Raw genomic sequence first — 17,163 nt, forward strand, 5'->3', positions numbered from 1 at the left:
AATAGGAACTAAAAATGATCTCACAAATTCTTCCGGCCAGATTCCCTCCTCATAAATACTACGGATCAGCCCATATAGCCTCTTCCTCCCACATTTTCCTAAGCATTTTAAAAGTTCCACGGGAATGTTATCCACCCCCACGGCCTTATTTAGTTTCATCTCCCTTAAAGCCCTTTCTATCTCATTGTCTAGTATGCCTGGACCTAAACTGTCTTCCTGTACGTCATTTTCTTTTTCAATGTCTAACTTTGTTGGTCTGAGTTCTTTACTATACAGTTCTTCTATATACTCCTTCCATCTCTCTTGGATCTTTCCTGCGTCAACTATTACCTTACCCGCCTTATCTCTAACTGTTAGCATAGCTCTTCCTCTCTTACTTCTCGATAAAGATTTAACTTTGCTGTACAGCGCACCGATTTCACCCTTCCTCTGCAGACTTTCCATATCCTCGCACTGCGTCTTCCACCATGCTTCTTTTGCTTTATTTGTTGCCCGCCTCAATTTATTGTTCAATTCTTTGTACTTAATTTTGCCTAATTCTGTATTTACATTCTTCCATTTTCGCCGCTCATCCATCTTTGTAATCATCTTATATTTATTTATTATATATATTTATATACATATATATTTATATTATATATATATATATATATATATATATATATATATATATATATATGTATACATACAATTTAAATACACACAGTGGGTCGCGGTAGTCCAGTGAGTAGAGCGTTGGACTGCTGACCGGAGGGTCCCGGGTTCGATTCCCGGGCAAGGCACTCTGGGCACCTGCAGCTCCACCTAAGCTATGTGATTTTTCGGTTACCAGGTCTTCCTGGGAAACTATAGCCGGCACAGGAAAAGGCACTGGCCCCCCAACCCTGATGAGTGAATTTCACACGTCGTTGGCCTTAGTACTGGGTGAACTTTTACCATCACCTACCAAACCGCCCTTCGGGTTGATTACTGTGGTTATATATAACTTACTGTGATTACTGTGAACGTCTCACGGATGTTAATAATAATGTATATGAAGTTAGCACTTGCGAAGAAATACAAAAATACAGTTACGTTTCCTCGATAGTGGTTGCCAATGTATACGAGTCTCGTATACGTGTACACATATATATATAACATTTGGACGGCAGAATAGAACACACAAATAAAATACATAACACGTAAAAGGACATTCACATTTTAGAAAGTTTGAGTTTTCTGCATTCTCTGAGGTCACACCTGAGTCTTTTTCAGGGGGATGAGAAGATTGGGTGAGGGACTGGGAGGGGTCAAATTTCGGAAAGGAAGTTGTCGGATTAACAAAAAATCGCCGAATAGAGAGGAAGAGGTTGATGTAATTGATAGAAAGGTGATCTATGACATTTGGCTAACTTTTCATCGTATATTTCTGCCCTTTGTATTTCAAGGCTCCTCCAATTCATAGATACATACCTATATCATTAAGATTCTCCATCAGATATTTTTGGTAAAACTACAGAACTATCTCTTTGCTGAGGCAGGTATTTTGTCCTTTTCTTCTGGTGGAAAAACTCTTATATTTTAACCAAAATATGAGCATTGACGCTGGACTGAGTTGACATAAACTAAAATCTATGCAATTATTTAATCCCGTGTTGTAGTCATCATGAACGCAAGTGTTATGCCTTACATCCCACCTGTTTAGCATATATATGGCGAGGTGACAAAAGGTCTCTTTTCGTTTCCATTTCCCGGTCAATATTTTATTGCTCAAAGAGTCTTCATGAGAAATTTGTACATTCCTCGTACGTATTCTAACTTCAACTATATATTGAAAGGTGGGGCAAAGAATGTGCACGAGACGAATGAACGTGGACTAGAAAAAAGGCATGCTAGTTCAAATCAAATGGTTTCGTCGGTATGAATAGGTTTTTCTATAGGCGGACAACTTGTGCCTACTCTTCTCAATTGATATTTTCGAATTTATAAAGTTTATATTGGAGCCATCGGACATAGCCCATTGATAATTGGATGAGAACAACAGAACTCCAACAAAAGATCCCTAAGAAATCCTCCTTAAACTTAACTCTTTAATTAATTTTGCTTACTTATTCCAAAAAATTAAAAGGGGCTCTAAGATTTACAGATGCGGTGATTTGAGAATAAAATAAGTATTAAGGCACAATTAATTTAAATATTGCAGAATAATTTACACAATTTTTTCAATTACGGTAAAAAATGATAATAACAGAATGGTTAATGTGATGGAAAATTTTCATTTTATTCTTTTAAAAAATGCAAATCCCGACGTTTATTTTTAAAAATTATTTGCTAATTTATTTCACTTTTTCGGCATTATAATTGATAACTGATTGGGTGACAAATGCGATCTACTGTGTTTCTTTCAAATCCAGATTCCACAGTTGTCCTCAATAGAAGGAGAAAACAGATTTACAAATAATCAGTTCTTCCGATGATGAGATGTGAGGATGAACAACTCCCATTAAAGTGATAATAAATTTCTTATTTGCAAAATTTTTATGCAGAGATAAAATTTTATTTTATGTTGTTAGCTTCATTTCTAGTTAATATGCGATAAATTTTGCTTTAATTTGACTCAAGTATTGCGTCAGAGGCAACCGCTGCAAATTTAAAAATATAGGGCCCACTGTAAAAGTAATGCGCTTTATCTGGGAAATATAGATTTATTGATCGTACTTACTATATGCTTAAAATTCTTCGAAAAACTCTCCCCCAGCATCAATACACTTGCGGAGACGTGTCTGCCACGCCTGGAAGGCACCCTGAAACTTCTCGACGGGAATGTCTCTCAGGAACGCAGTAGCTGCTTTTGGATGTTTTCCACGGGCTCCCAATGCTTTCCTTTCAGCTCTCTCTTCAGTTGGGGAAACAAAAAAAAAGTCGCTCATAGCCAAGTCGGAACTGTGAGGAGGCTGGGGGGCCATCGGGGTAATCCGGGCCAGAAAGTTGGTAAAGATGAAGGACGTTTGGCTGGGAGAATTGTCATGGTGGAGTTTGACCGTGTCTTTAATGTCAGCCCTCACGCGCGCGACCCGGAGTTACAATCTCGTGAGTACATCCAGGGAAAAGGCTTAGTTGGCAGTGTCTTCCTGCGGTAAAAAAGTCAAAATTGGCCATTTCTCGGACGTCAGAGAAGGCAATGAGTGTCGTTTTGATGCGAGACTTGCTTATTCGCGCTTTTTTGGGGCGGGGGGATGATATTGTGCGCCACTCACTGCTCCGCCTTTTCGATTCGGGATCGTACTCGAACATCCAGCATTCGTCTCCGGTTACGACAGAGTTAAGAATGTTCGGCTCATTTTGAAATAAATCTAGCAATTCTTGACAGCGCGAAACTCTTTCCGAAAGTTCTTTCTAGTCCTCCGTCAACACTTTCGGCACAAGCTTCTCGCAGAGCTTGCGCTTTTCCAGATCCAGATTCTCATTGCGCTTTTCCAGGTTACTATCCCATGTACTACCAATTTGGACGGGTAGGGTTTCAGAAAATTGCTGGATGCTCAACCGGCGGTCGGAGCGCAAAACTTCGCGCACACGATGCACGTTTTCGTTGGTTCTGGCCGTAGTTGGGTGTCCAGAACCGGGCTCGCTGGCAACCTCCTTGAACGCCTTGTGCCACCTCACAGACTGTGACTTTGAAATGCGTTCTTCCTTGAAGGCCTCTTGAAGCATCTCAAATGTTTCGGTTGAATTCTTTTCAAGCTGCATGCAAAGGTTGATCGCGTATCGCTGTTCAAGCGAACTTTCCATCTCGCCGTGTTACAAAGTCGAAAAACACACTTCACGCGGCAGCACGTCATTCCGCTCAGGCTGCTCGGAGTAAACTGGCGACCGGCTGCGTTGTAAATGCAGACCCCTACCACATTTTCCGACCGTTTTTACCGCAATGCCATGAATAGTCGCGTAACAATAAAATTATGCGCATTACTTTCATAATGGACCATCGATTCAATTCGCCCATGGAAACAACAGGAGTAATGCACGACGAGCAATACCCTGTCTACAAAATGTCTCTTTTAACTGAACAAGCCGTCAGAGGTTGATTATGTACTACTACCACAGGCTTATGGATAGCATGATTTCCTCTCCTGCGCTCATAGAAGTTGATTAAAATGTTTGAAGAGGTGAGACAATCAATTTCAAAGGAAGATGGACGCGTAAATTTCATTCATTACTCTTACGGAAGTAAAAATTGATACTGCTACTACCAATGTGAAGGAGATTGTCGAATAACGTTAAAAGCATTATCAGAATTGTTAAAAAATTCTTTGGAAGCCACCCACTCATTGGTGGCAGAAAAATTTTACATATGTGTATGATGGGTTGTATGATTGAATTGAATTGTATGATGGGTTCAAAGATTCCTCCTGACTTGAATGACAGGATTTCATATGAAAGTTTGTTTGCAGTTTATGTAGATGTTACATTGAGATGAGGAGTTTCTTTCAAATTTTATATATGTAGATGAAACTTGGCATTACCATTTTGATCGCGAGAGCAAATGACAAAACTCTGTGTGGAAATCTTAGATAATACAAGCACAAGAAAAAGCAAAGTGGTGGCTCCTGCTGGGAAATTTACGATCATATAATTTTTCGATATTTAGGGAATGGTTTATCAACTTGTTGCATCAATACGCAGCTGTGCCTGTAGCATTCCTTAGGGGCACACGGAGGTCACATTTCAAAGTAACAAAAAAGATACGGCACGATTATGCACGGCCGCACATAGCAAATTATTTAATTGAATATCTCGCGAAAACAGTGTGAATTGTGCTTGCAATCTTCCCTAGCCTTCAAGGAACTATCCCTCTCAACCCTGATACGTCAATTTAGTTGTGCTTACTTTTACTGTATTCGGACTTCCTTTCCCCTTCGTTGTTAATTCTGTGAATAGCAAAGCACAACTATTTGCCGCATTGTCTACTTTTTAAAAACCGTTTTGCTTTCTGTTGACTATGCTATTTTTGTTGAGAAAGGACATAGTATTCCCTAAAATGCTGTTTTCAAGGATTTTGCATTATTTTAATGTTATTTTGATGACTGGTGATGGAATGCGTCAACGTATATTGCCACCTTTTAAGGAAAGAGTGGTATGAAATACTCCCAGTCGTGGGGTACTGAACCTTCTGTCTGCCTTCGAGTCTTCAAATTTGTGGGTCAATGTCGTAGGGAGGTTTCTAATTAGTTTGGTATCTCCTTAACATTGATATTAGCTTGGGATCTCTAAGCATTTCAACAAATACTTCTTCCGGGTCGGGGGCTTTATTTTGTTCTTCACGACTTAGATCTAATAACTTGTCGGTTTTCGGAATTACTGAGATATTTCATCCTGAGAGTGATATTGTCAACTGTCTGTCCAATGTTTTGGTGATCTTCCAGGTGAACGCTGGTCTATTGATTTATATTCCAATGTAATACGCATGTTTACTCATTTATTTGTATTCTTTTTTTCGTGATTCTGTCAGTGCATTCCTTCTTGTTTTCCTCAAGTGATCATGCCCTGTACGTTGTATCAGAGTTTGTCTTCATTTCTTAATTGATCTCTAAACGATTTTTCCTACGATTATTCTTAATGCCTTCATTTCGGAAGTTCTTAATTCATGCTATTGGTTTTGTTTGCATATTCTCTCATTTTTACGCCATACGTCATGCTTGATCTAACGCGTCTTAAAAAGTTTGACCTTGCTATCTTAACAGCTGATCATTCCAGATGGTCTTTCTCAGGCATCCGGACATTTCCGCATCTCCGTTGATTTGCTTCTTTTGATGGATCGCTGGCTTGTGGCTACTTAACCGGTCAGGGTGAGATATGTCAGTTGCATTACTTGCTCGATCGGCTTGACCCTGACTTTCGCTTTGCAGGTCATAGATTTTGTCTTATCAGTGGATATTTTTACTTTAAAATTTAGAGTTGCTTAATAAAACTTCAAGACCTGTCTTCATAGGTTTTTAGTTTTCGCAATAATAAATGCATTGCCTTAGTCTCTTGTCCTAGCTCTTGCCACACTCGGTGTTTGGTTATTGGTTTAGTACACCACGAGTTAATATCAAACTGAATAAAATTACTTTTTGGGTGAAAGTATAGAGTAAAAGTGTTTACAGGTATCATTTTGGTGGTTATTTAGTGTGCAAAGTTTATTTCCTTACTCGCAGCACTTTTTGTTTACGGGAATATAATATAGTGCAGTCCTGGGAACATTGGTTAGCATAGTTTTCGCTTTCATCATGAAATACACAGTAATTATTGCGTTGACATTAAGAGTTTGGTCAAAATAATTTTGGACTCCCCTGTAAGTACGAGTATTAGCTGAGAATTAATTTTTCATACGTTTGGGGCTTTACATAGCAACTTCTTTTTTGTTCAACATTCTGTGTTAATCTTTCCAAGTTCAATGTTCTTTTTAATATCCTTATTCTAAGAAAATAGTTAAAATAAATTTGCAACATACATAGACGATATTGCATTGATTACCGTACTCATTGATTCTAACTCAGTCTAATTTTCATTCTCAGAATGTATTATTTTTACTCTCGGATTAGTGCTGGATTATTTCAATATATACGTTAACTCAAATGCTCGCATATATTAGTTACTATTTTTCTTGCCCTTTTAAATGTTATCCTTTTTATATAAAAGTGAAAGATTTACTTTTCAAGTTTTTCATTTAGTTTTTTTATATTATCGCACAAAGTAGATTTTTATGTTGAATGACGGCGAGTTATAGTTTTTGATAAATACATTTACTTTTTCTCAGAAACGTATTAACAAAAGGTTAATTTTTTTAAATCGACAAAGTTTCAAAGAAAAAACTGGTTTTTAGGTGCTTTGAATAGCACGTTTTGATAGTTAGATGACGTGTGCGCATGAGATTGTGATTATTATAGTAACATAACTGGAAACTATTAAGCGATTTTATGTTCAAAATATTTGTCAAAAGGAGAATACCTGATTGAGTTTTTGTTACCATCGGAAAAGAGGCGATACAGAGGCATACTTTATATTAAATAAGTGTTTAATACTTTCCCATTTAATTTCATAATTTAGATTGAAATTAAATTTGAACATTGTGAGCATAATATCTTTCTGCGAAATTAGTATTAAGCATTTACACTATAATGATCGTTAATGAAACATTTAGATTAACTCAACTATTTCTCCCTGAGCTTCCAATTGAGTATATTGAGTTGTTTTTGCCGACTGATTTGACAGAAAATGAGATTATGTACGATTTCCACTTCGGACATGAATTCGTAACACTCGCAACCTGGATTTATTTGATACTCTCAGGGGCTTATTCCCTGGGTGATTCGGGGATTTATTTAATACCCCTGTGTCCAATGTGAGCACATACGTATGCGTGGTCTGAGGGATAATTCAAACGATAATTGGCGTAAACCATATTTAGCTCTCCAAATTTTAAGCAAAATTGGATAAGAAAATATTTGCATAAATTCCATTTTCAGACAAAAAGCAGCAATCCATAAACTTGGGATTTCATCGAAATTTTTTACTTTCAGTTAAATGCTGTCAAGGAACCAACTGAAATTTGCCATTTAGTCCGTGGGAATATATTGTACTGAAAAAAGAAACTTTTCCAAAATCTGCATATATTTAGGTCAACCAGGTGGTCAAGTTTGGTAGAAAACCGGATGGGGGAGCAAGATGCGAAAAGAGGTCAGTACAGGACCAGCGCCCTTGAGTGAAGTAAGTGGAGGGTGGGAGATGAAAGTGACTCGAGGTGGAGTATGGGGAAGGAAAGGTGAAGAGGCCCATTGCTGTTTTATACACGGTTTATTTAAATTTGCGAACTGATTTAAATAGTTTGGTAAAGTTGATAAAAGTCATGTTGCCAATGGCTCAATCTGGTGGATATAATAATCTGTATCTAAATTCTGTATTTAAGGTTCTCCCAAACCTTATTTGTTGGTTGTTTGTGTACATGCGTTTTGGGTCCGGTTTTTTTATCCTGCTCGAAAGGCTTTTTTGCTTGGGGTAGAAGGTTCTGAGGCGAACTTTTAGTTTCATAATTCAAAAGCGTTGTATTCGCTAATATAATGATTTATTGTTTTTAAATAATCGTGAGCAATGCATGCGTAGGATATCAAGTGCCGCAATCGGTGGATGTGTTGCACATTAGTCTTAGTGCTGTCGTTGGTCTTTCTTTGTCCTGTAAATATGAAATTTTGGCGTGCTTTGGTATGTAATGAGAATATCTTAAAATGGAAGAGAGTTGCTTCGCTTAATTTCAAAAGTGGATTCTCCTGCTGGCAGTCGTTATTCATTGAAATTGTTGATATTGCTGGGTTTGAAGGTGGTAGATGTTTGACCCGAGCACATTAAAAACGTTTAGAAGAAATAATCGCAGATTTTCCGTCTTTGATATTAGAAATTATGTACAGCTATAATGGTAACATGATATGCTTCAGAATTCCTCATTTTATTGCATGGAATTTATAATCAATATTTTTTATTGAAAAAATGTCATCTATACGTGATTTTATTCGATGATGCCTAATACATTATTTAATATTCAGATCAACTCAATATGACCTACGTTGTGGTACCACTTTGCTTTTAATGCCCGTTTGAGTTGGTACGCTTGAAAATACCTGTTCCTGCATTAAGAATGATACCATAGAGTTATAAGAGAAAATTCTTTAAAAGTGCAATTCCTCGTTTTAGTCTCTTGAACATGATTATTGAAAGAAAATGCTTACGTTGGCGGAGGGAATGAGACTGAAAATTAGCCATTCGGAAAGGTTGATGACATTGGAATAACAGCAGTTCTTCATAGGATTGGCAGATGTGCGCAGAATAAAGGAAGAACGTCATTATTTTGCTCGTATATTATCATTATTAGGTAATCTACCGGTTAAGGTAGGTTTTTGGATGGACACAACTACCAAATAAATATTTTGTGTTTCCTAACAAAACACAATCCAGCAACCTAGTCTACATCAGGTCCCTCTTCATCTCTGAGTACTTCCTTTCTCCCCTCATCCCGTCCAATATCCCTATCCTGTTCCTTCCCTTTCCTCGTTTGCCTAACATTCTCCCATCAATTACATCAACAAACCCCCCTCTTCGCCCACCATACCAAGTACTTCCTCAAGTGTTTTCTTCTCTGTCCATTTCATCTTCTCCATTCTTCTCCACACCCACATTTCAAAAACCTCCAGTCTACGTCTATCCTGCTTCAATGACCACGTTTCCGCGCCGTACTTTGCTCGTATATTACAAGATAATCTCTTTGTGTGAAAGGGCTGTTTTAATTTTTACATCGTCACTATTTTTTAACAGAAGCTCCAAAGCCACTAAAATGAAAATTCAGAGAACCTGCCGGAGAAGCCGCGACAATAGCTTTAACGGAGTCATCCGCTAATGTGCATTAAAATGCAACAACATTGAAACTGCTAAATTTAAAAAAAGGAACTTATTCCCCGGCTAAGTCACAATTTATTTCCTTGATTAATGAGAATAAATTTATTTTTTTGTTTTGGAAATACAGAAAATATCTTTACTAATACACTAGCTCAAACTAAATCATTAGACGGCAATTTGAAAATATCTTTGATGCTTTATTTTTATTTAATAAGGACTAAAAGATAACAGCTAATTAATAACTCATGGGAAAATTATGATCTTACTAGGCAACTTTAGAAGTTATTTCGAAGAGGTATTGCATCCTTCCAATTGGGTCAACAGAGATGGAGGCATTATCGTTGTGTTGGTGACAGGTATTTTAGCAAATTATTCTGCGATAAGTTGTGCTGAACGTGTACTATAATTGCAGTAGGGTCTTAATTGAATAGAACTGAAATAAACTTTTATCAAAGGGGCAGGCATTGAAGAGATCTGATTCGAATGGGATGTTAGTTGTAATCTGAGCCAATTAAAGTGAATAGGCTCCTATTTTTCCATTTTGCCAATTTTTTTATGGAATAATTCTTTAATCTGGGAAAATATATTTATAACAAACTCTTCATGGAAATGGTCCTGGAATCTTCATATAGTAGGGAAATACAAAATCATTTCCCATGTATACAGGTGAGTTAATTTTTAGGAGAAATGCAGTAGCTTGAAAGTGAGGAAGCAAAGTTTTCATGGACAATCGTAGATATCAGCGAAAGTTTAATCTAATGTTATGTTCATCAATGTCTGAGTAATTGTGCGTTCCTTTCTTTCCACCCTGCTCTCAGCTATCTATAAATGCGTCAACACACCCGGATCTAAATTTTTATTCTCAGGCTTTTCATCTTCTTCCACGGTGTTTATCACGGGAAGATATTCGTCCTTTTCGAGCCAACGAAGCATATCTTTCATGATTCGCCGTAACAGCAGCGTGCTTCATGAAGCCGACGCTATTTCGCGTTTGAATGCGTAAGTGAATACCATTCCTGGCCACGACAACACCATTCATTATGTTTAACAGAGCAATAAATTTCCCTTTACTCCCGGAATTCCTATTTTAGTAATTATTCTATAAATCGGAACTAGCACTTTTATCTTCGTCGTAGTAATCAACCATAGCCATATTTCCGAAATTTATTCGCATGATACATCGACATCAATTCGCAAAGACACATTTCACAGTTTTCGAAGAGCTGCGATTTTAAGTTTAGTACTCCAAACTCAACCATATTATGCCATATATATTTGTATGCATTATTCATAAAATTTATAAGATTGAGAATACCAGTCGTACTTTTCAACACGGGCGAGAAACCATGGGAAATGTATATTTGTATGTGCTCAGTGGATCGAACTCTAGCGGTAATGATCAGTTATCCACGAAATAGATGTCCACGTAATGAGGTAAGCCACTTGGGATTTAGATATGGTAAAATGACACCATGAATAAACGCTGAAAACGGTCAGTTACTTACGATAGTCTGTTGTCCGGGCAAGCTAATAAAGTGAGCATCCTTCGCAGTTGAGTTTCCTCGTCTGGTATAACCCGTCAACGGACGGCGGTGGTCACTTCAACGAGAACAAAAATTCCGCGAGCGTCGCAGGAACGGGGGGCGAGGTGTAGAAATAAGACGGCACATCACTCCCAGTCGCTCTCTCCTCGTCGTCCCTTGTGCACTTTGCCGCTGCCGCATTCCCGAGGGAAGATCACGAGCATCCTATCAGAGTGGTCTGAGAGGCGCGACACACGCGTGCCCCCCCGTTACCGAATTGGAGGGAGTGAGGCGGGCAGGCTTTTTCTTTCGACTGCTTGCGCACGAGGGCGATGGTCAATGTCACGGAAACGTCGTTCAACATTTTAGACTTGGGCAAGGCAAAACAGTTTGATTCTTCCATCTGTTCTGATTGAACTAGATTGTTCCGCTGCCCTTTCGTTCGTTCGCGGTTTACTTCGCGACGAACCTCGAACTCAATAAGTTTTCCTGCGCGGTGAAGAAAGGCGCGTGTAAATTACGATCTATTTTTTCGTCCACGATTACAACACATACAACACGTAGGAACGGGATGATTAATCAAACCTAGGAAAGTGAAAACTTGGCTAAATAATCTTGATACCGGGAGCAAACAGAAAATCTCTGTTTGGAAATCTTCGACATCATCGAAACAAAAAAAAACAAAATGTTGCCTTCTTTTGAGAAAGTTACGGTCGGTTTCTGGTTATGACCCAATTTGATTGTTCGTCTTAACCGACTTAGAATTATAATACATTGGTATATGATGCAGGGCATACAGTAATATGGTTGTCCAAAATGAATTTTAAATAAATTTTACATGATTCGGGCAATAAAATTCATTCTGTGTAAAATACAATATGAAGATAAAAAACACAATGCAGAATGGAAACGGATAATAAAATGTCGAATTCATTTTAATTCCGCGCGATGTTTAAGTGTACTTTTTTAGAAATCTTTCATAATTCTTACTCGATTTAAATCACGAAATACACAACGATAAAGTACAATCAGACTGAAAGCATTCCTTACCACAGAATTTCCTCCTTGTCCCGTTCCTTGATTATGATCGACGACTCCGATAATTCCCCCGTGCGCTGGAGTTGATCCGTTGACACACTCCTCTTAAGTAAAGCAGAAGTGGTGATCTTGCCATCCAGGCGTTGACTGATGAGAATTTCCTCAATCCCTATTCGTCTCAACTGAAATCCTTGGCTTCATGTGGATAATTTAATTAACAAAACACGGGGAGTGTCACGTAGGACGAGTTGGCTTGGGTAAATTTATACAGCAATTATGATCGTTGAGCAGTGAGACAAGGTCCGGCATTCTTCCGCATGGATATGGATTTAACACATTGGTATCGATTTTTGTGGATTTTCACGTCCACTGTGTCAGCCGTGCAAAAAAAACGCAGAATATCGGAACCAGTAACCTGGGGGGTTTAATTTGTCAGCGGCCAAAATGTTGTTTGGTGAGATTAATAGCCCGATATCTCGATGATCAAAGAATTCATCGGAATCGTACATCGAGTCCAGGTTCGATCGATCTCCAACGCAATGTTAATAAACTATTCATTTGCGATGCAAAACGAGACAATTTTTCCGGGCAACTTTACCGTAAAGTTTTGATAAAACGTTTCACTTCCACATAATTTTGACGTTTCGCGCTACGTAGTCTAACTAGCATATATGTTGAAGCATAGGTGTTTTAAGGTATTTTTTTAATTCTTCTCTTGGCATACCAATAAATACATTTTTTTAATTCACAATTGAGGTTGTTCCGTTTTATTTTTATTTTAAGTAATGAACATGAGAGCCCTAAACCAATACGGTAAGTTAATGACCGGAAATTGAAATAATACTGATCAAATATTTTGTGAGGAACGATTCTCATTACTTCATGAAAAAACTTTTAATTCTTCCTCTAATGCTTACCCACAGTAACAAAATGACTTTCTTTCTTAATTAATGATTGAGAATGTTTAAATATTCATGCGCACTACCAGATCAATAAACATAGTCACAAACAAACAAAAGTCAGCATTAAAAGTCCCATGTAAGGGTAGATATTGTTTAAATAATGATGAATGCGACCAGCTGATAAACGTGAACTTGTTATTAAAAATGATTTAAGCGTAGGAGTGCCATTGGCTTACGAAATATCGATTCTCAATTCGATTAGAATTACAGGCAAAGCTTACAATAGTTCTAACCGCATACGCTGCATATGAATTTAAGACTGCTGATAACTCTATAGTTACTACTTAGATCCTATATTTATGATGAAATAAAACCAGCGTGGTTTAAGGCGTTTACTTCCGCGAAAACAAGGCAAATTTTTCCAAATGGTGATGTACTCTTTTGACCACCCTCTTTCCCCATAATATTGCGCAATATATTACACGCATCCACGTAATTCACCCTGATTGATAGTTGAACTTCATTGCGCGATAAGGTAATTGGTTGCTTCGTGTATGGGATATTATGACGTACGGGTCAACCTGATGATGCACAGATCGACCAATTAAGCCAAAGTTCGAGGTCTCGCTTTCATCCCCCGGCATTATCTCCCCCGTTGAAAAGAATATCGGCGCCACCCTTGGAAAACGCATAAAAATGACAATTGAAGCCTCATCAGGATCAGTTGGGAGCAAACGGTAGTGTACCACGAGGAAATTGCAGGTACACCAATTCTTAGCCAAAGTGTAAAGGAAATATGAAATTTCTTAGCAACTTTGGTCGGACCCCGGAACTCTCGCTGCAGGTGACAGCTTCAGTTTAGAGTAACGTCAAATAATAATTATAAAAAATGACACGAATATATGCTATTGAAATACATATTTGTATTCAATAATATTTTATTCTCTACACCTTTGTACATAATGATGGACAACGAAACTGTGCCATTATTATTGAAAAATAACATTTATCATCTAAAAATTGATGTACTACGACACTCATAATAATGCCATTCCAAGAGTCAATTGATATTTTACCATCTCATATTAATGTTTTAAACACAGAATATTCTTTCATTTTATTATAATTTCACTTCCTTTTAACTTTTGCGTTTTAATTTTGAAACGGCGGATACATTCCGTGAACAATTAAATATATAGATATGATGTTTTATCCAAGCTTATTTAGTGTGAAGTCGCGCAGCGAATCTCTGAAAAAATATGGCCGAATGGCGGGAGTCAATATTTTCATTCGAAATTTATTACTTATATTAACCTATATATTTTTGATCCTGAGAAGGAGATCGAATTGAGATTCGTCGCAACTGATAGTTGCATTTGTCATTATTTTTCCTGAGTCTCAACGGCTTATTTGACAATTATGTTAGCCTAATTTTCCAACAAATCACGCGCGAGATCAACCACGCGGAATTTTCCGTCCATTAACCTTATCATCGCGCCTCACTGCTAACACACACTTCGTTTACAGAATCTCTCAGGGACTGCATATCTGCCTAGAATGCTTGTAAACAATGCTGCAATACAAAACTGGAGGTTTATGGTCCATTGCAGAGCATTTATTAAGATGCTGTCATGTACACGGGTAATCCCAAAAGTACCCGACCCAACAAAGAAAACACACACATTTGGGAAAAAAATAGATTTATTTTTCAACTTAATCTCCTTTCAGCTCTATACACTTTTCCCAGCGATGTTCAATAAGCTCGATACCCTTTTTATAATAAGAAAAAAATAAAAACCTTGCTCCTCAAAATAGCCATTAACTGCCGACATCGCTTCTTCACAGTTGGAAAATCTTTGACCACCGAGCCATTTTTTCAAGTTCGCGAACAGAAAATAATCCGAGGGGGCTAAATCTGGCGAATAGGGTGCATGAGGTAGCGATTCAAACTAATTCATCAATTTTGTTATTGTGCATTGTCTTGATAGTAGTAGTATTGAGGGGAGGCGACCGACTACTGAAGTCATTTGTGCCATAGGGGATGGACAGGAAAGGATGAAGGGTGGAGAGAAACCCGGCGCCGGCATTAGCCTGCTCTTTACGAAAGGCGCCGAGGGGTCCGCAGCTTAACGTCCCATCCGATGGACGGCGTACTCACTTAAAGTACCCTCCACAAAGCACCTCAAGTAGGGATCGAGATATCTCTGAAAAATATTCAAAACGGCCGGGATTTGAACCCGAGCCCTCAGGGTGGGAAGCCAGTATGCATTTTCTTGATGAAACAACACTTTCTTCTTAGCCAAACGTGGTCGCTTTAGCTCGATTTCTTCGCTTAAACGTTGCAATATGTTCGCATAATACTCACCGTTGATATTTTTCCTTTTTTAAGATAGGCAATGAAAATCATCCCATGCGCATTCCAAAAAACCGACGCCATGACCTTGACTGCGAACGGTCTTCACCTTCTTTGGAGGCGGTTCTCCCTTTTGAATCCATTGTTTTGATTATTCTTTTGTCTCGGGTATTAAGTAATGGACCCATGTTTCATCCATGGTAATGAAACGGCACAACATTGCTGCTTTGTTGGAGTAAAACTTTACCAAACACTCAATTGAAACATCCTCACGGCACTGGTTTTGCTCGAGTGTGCGCAAACTTTAAATCATGAATTACCCATTTTGGCCATCTCTACCATCTTACCCATCTTGGATGACCCATCTTGCACCCAGCTTTCTCATGTCCAAATTTTCAGTTAATATGCGATGTACCACACTTGTTGAAATGCCTACTATGTCTGCTAGCTCGCGCATTTTCTGTCGACGATCATTCAGTATCACTTTGGGGATTTTCTTCGCCGTTTCTGGAGTCGTCACCTCATTTGGTCGACCAATGAAATGCTCGTCTTCACAGCTCGTACGGCCCCGTTTAAACTCTGCAACCCAATATTTTACTGTTGTAAACAGAAAGGGGCAGACTCACCCAGAGTAGAATCCAGTCCATATTTTATAATGGTTGGGCCGAGGCCTTTCAATTAAAAGTATTAAATCACAAGACGATGATCAATTTTCTTTATTTTCACAAATTCACTGAAAATGTTTGCTATTGATGACTGCCAAACAAATATTAAACAACGAGGCGTCTTCAAACTTGAAACATATACTTTATAGATTACATACTTTCTAATACAGTGATATATTTCAAACAACTACTGGCATCTCTAGATCAGGCCCGGTACTTCTGGGACCACCCTCGTAGCAATACTACCTTGATCAAAAAGTTCCCGGAATAACCACCGTGTGGTGCTCCCATCGTTCCGATTTGAGTTCTGTTTTTTTGTTAAATTGGTACATCTGTTGTTGATATTCCCTTTAAATCTTAGTGTCATAACTTGACATTTGCAAAAGTTACGTAGCCAAGAGTACATCTATCTCTGTGTGTGTTGGCGATTTTTTACAATTGCAGAAATGGATTTAAATTTGCAACAACGAACTTGTATTAAATTTTGCGTAAAAAACGGATTTAGTGGCGCACGGACGTTGGAAATGTTGGAAAAGTGTTTCGGCAACGATTCTCTAAAAAAAACGGTCGTTTACCAGTGGCACGAGCGGTTCAGAAGTGGTCGTGAGTCAATCGAAGATGATGAACGCAGTGGCAGACCATCGACATCGAAAGTCGGTGAAAAAATTGATAAAGTAAAAGAAATGTTGGTCAATAACCGCAAATTAACCATCAGAGAAATAGCGGAGGACTTGAACATTGCCTATGGATCCGCCCAAGACATTGTGGTTAATGATTTGGGTTTCCGTCGTGTAGCAGCAAAGTTGGTGCCAAAAGACCTCAATTTCATGCAAAAAAAGAGACCGTGTTGACGTCGCAAAAGACATGATTTGCGAGGCTGAATCCGATCCCACATTCATCAAAAGGATCATTACTGGAGATTATGAGTACGACACGCAATCCAGACATCAGGCAAGTGAATGGCGTTCACCAAATGAGCCGAGACCAAAAAAACCACGTCGTTTTCAGTCAAAAAAGAAGGCAATGCTGACGGTTTTCATGGATTACAACGGTGTAGTGCATCATGAATTTTTGCCAGAAGGCCAGACAGTAAACAAAGAGTATTATTTGGGCGTTATGAGACGTTTGCGTGAAGCAATTCGCCGAAAGAGACCAGAAATGTGGGCAGAAAACTCGTGGATTTTGCACCATGATAACGCACCGTCGCACAGTGCTATCATTATTCGTAATTTTTTGACGAAAAATGCAACAAATACCATCCAACAGCCACCGAATTCACC

The 17,163-nt window shown here is 38.4% G+C and overlaps 2 protein-coding genes across 2 annotated transcripts in view; both read right to left on the bottom strand.

Moving 5' to 3' along the window:
• Positions 1 to 11,218, bottom strand: part of LOC139686457 (organic cation transporter-like protein) — a 31,333-nt gene extending 20,115 nt beyond the window's left edge. The window contains exon 1 of the mRNA XM_071583646.1: positions 10,908 to 11,218. The gene's annotated coding sequence lies outside the window, so the exon portion shown is untranslated. The remainder of the gene's footprint in view (positions 1 to 10,907) is intronic.
• On the bottom strand, positions 3,376 to 3,768 carry LOC139690347 (protein GVQW3-like). The gene has a single exon (XM_071587792.1). The coding sequence runs from the start codon at positions 3,766 to 3,768 to the stop codon at positions 3,376 to 3,378; it is 393 nt and encodes a 130-aa protein (XP_071443893.1).
• Positions 11,219 to 17,163: the final 5,945 nt, after the last annotated feature.

Source organism: Hetaerina americana, unplaced genomic scaffold (assembly GCF_022747635.1).
Source record: "Hetaerina americana unplaced genomic scaffold, ioHetAmer1.1.p SCAF_1, whole genome shotgun sequence".
In the NCBI taxonomy this organism is placed as follows: domain Eukaryota; kingdom Metazoa; phylum Arthropoda; class Insecta; order Odonata; family Calopterygidae; genus Hetaerina; species Hetaerina americana.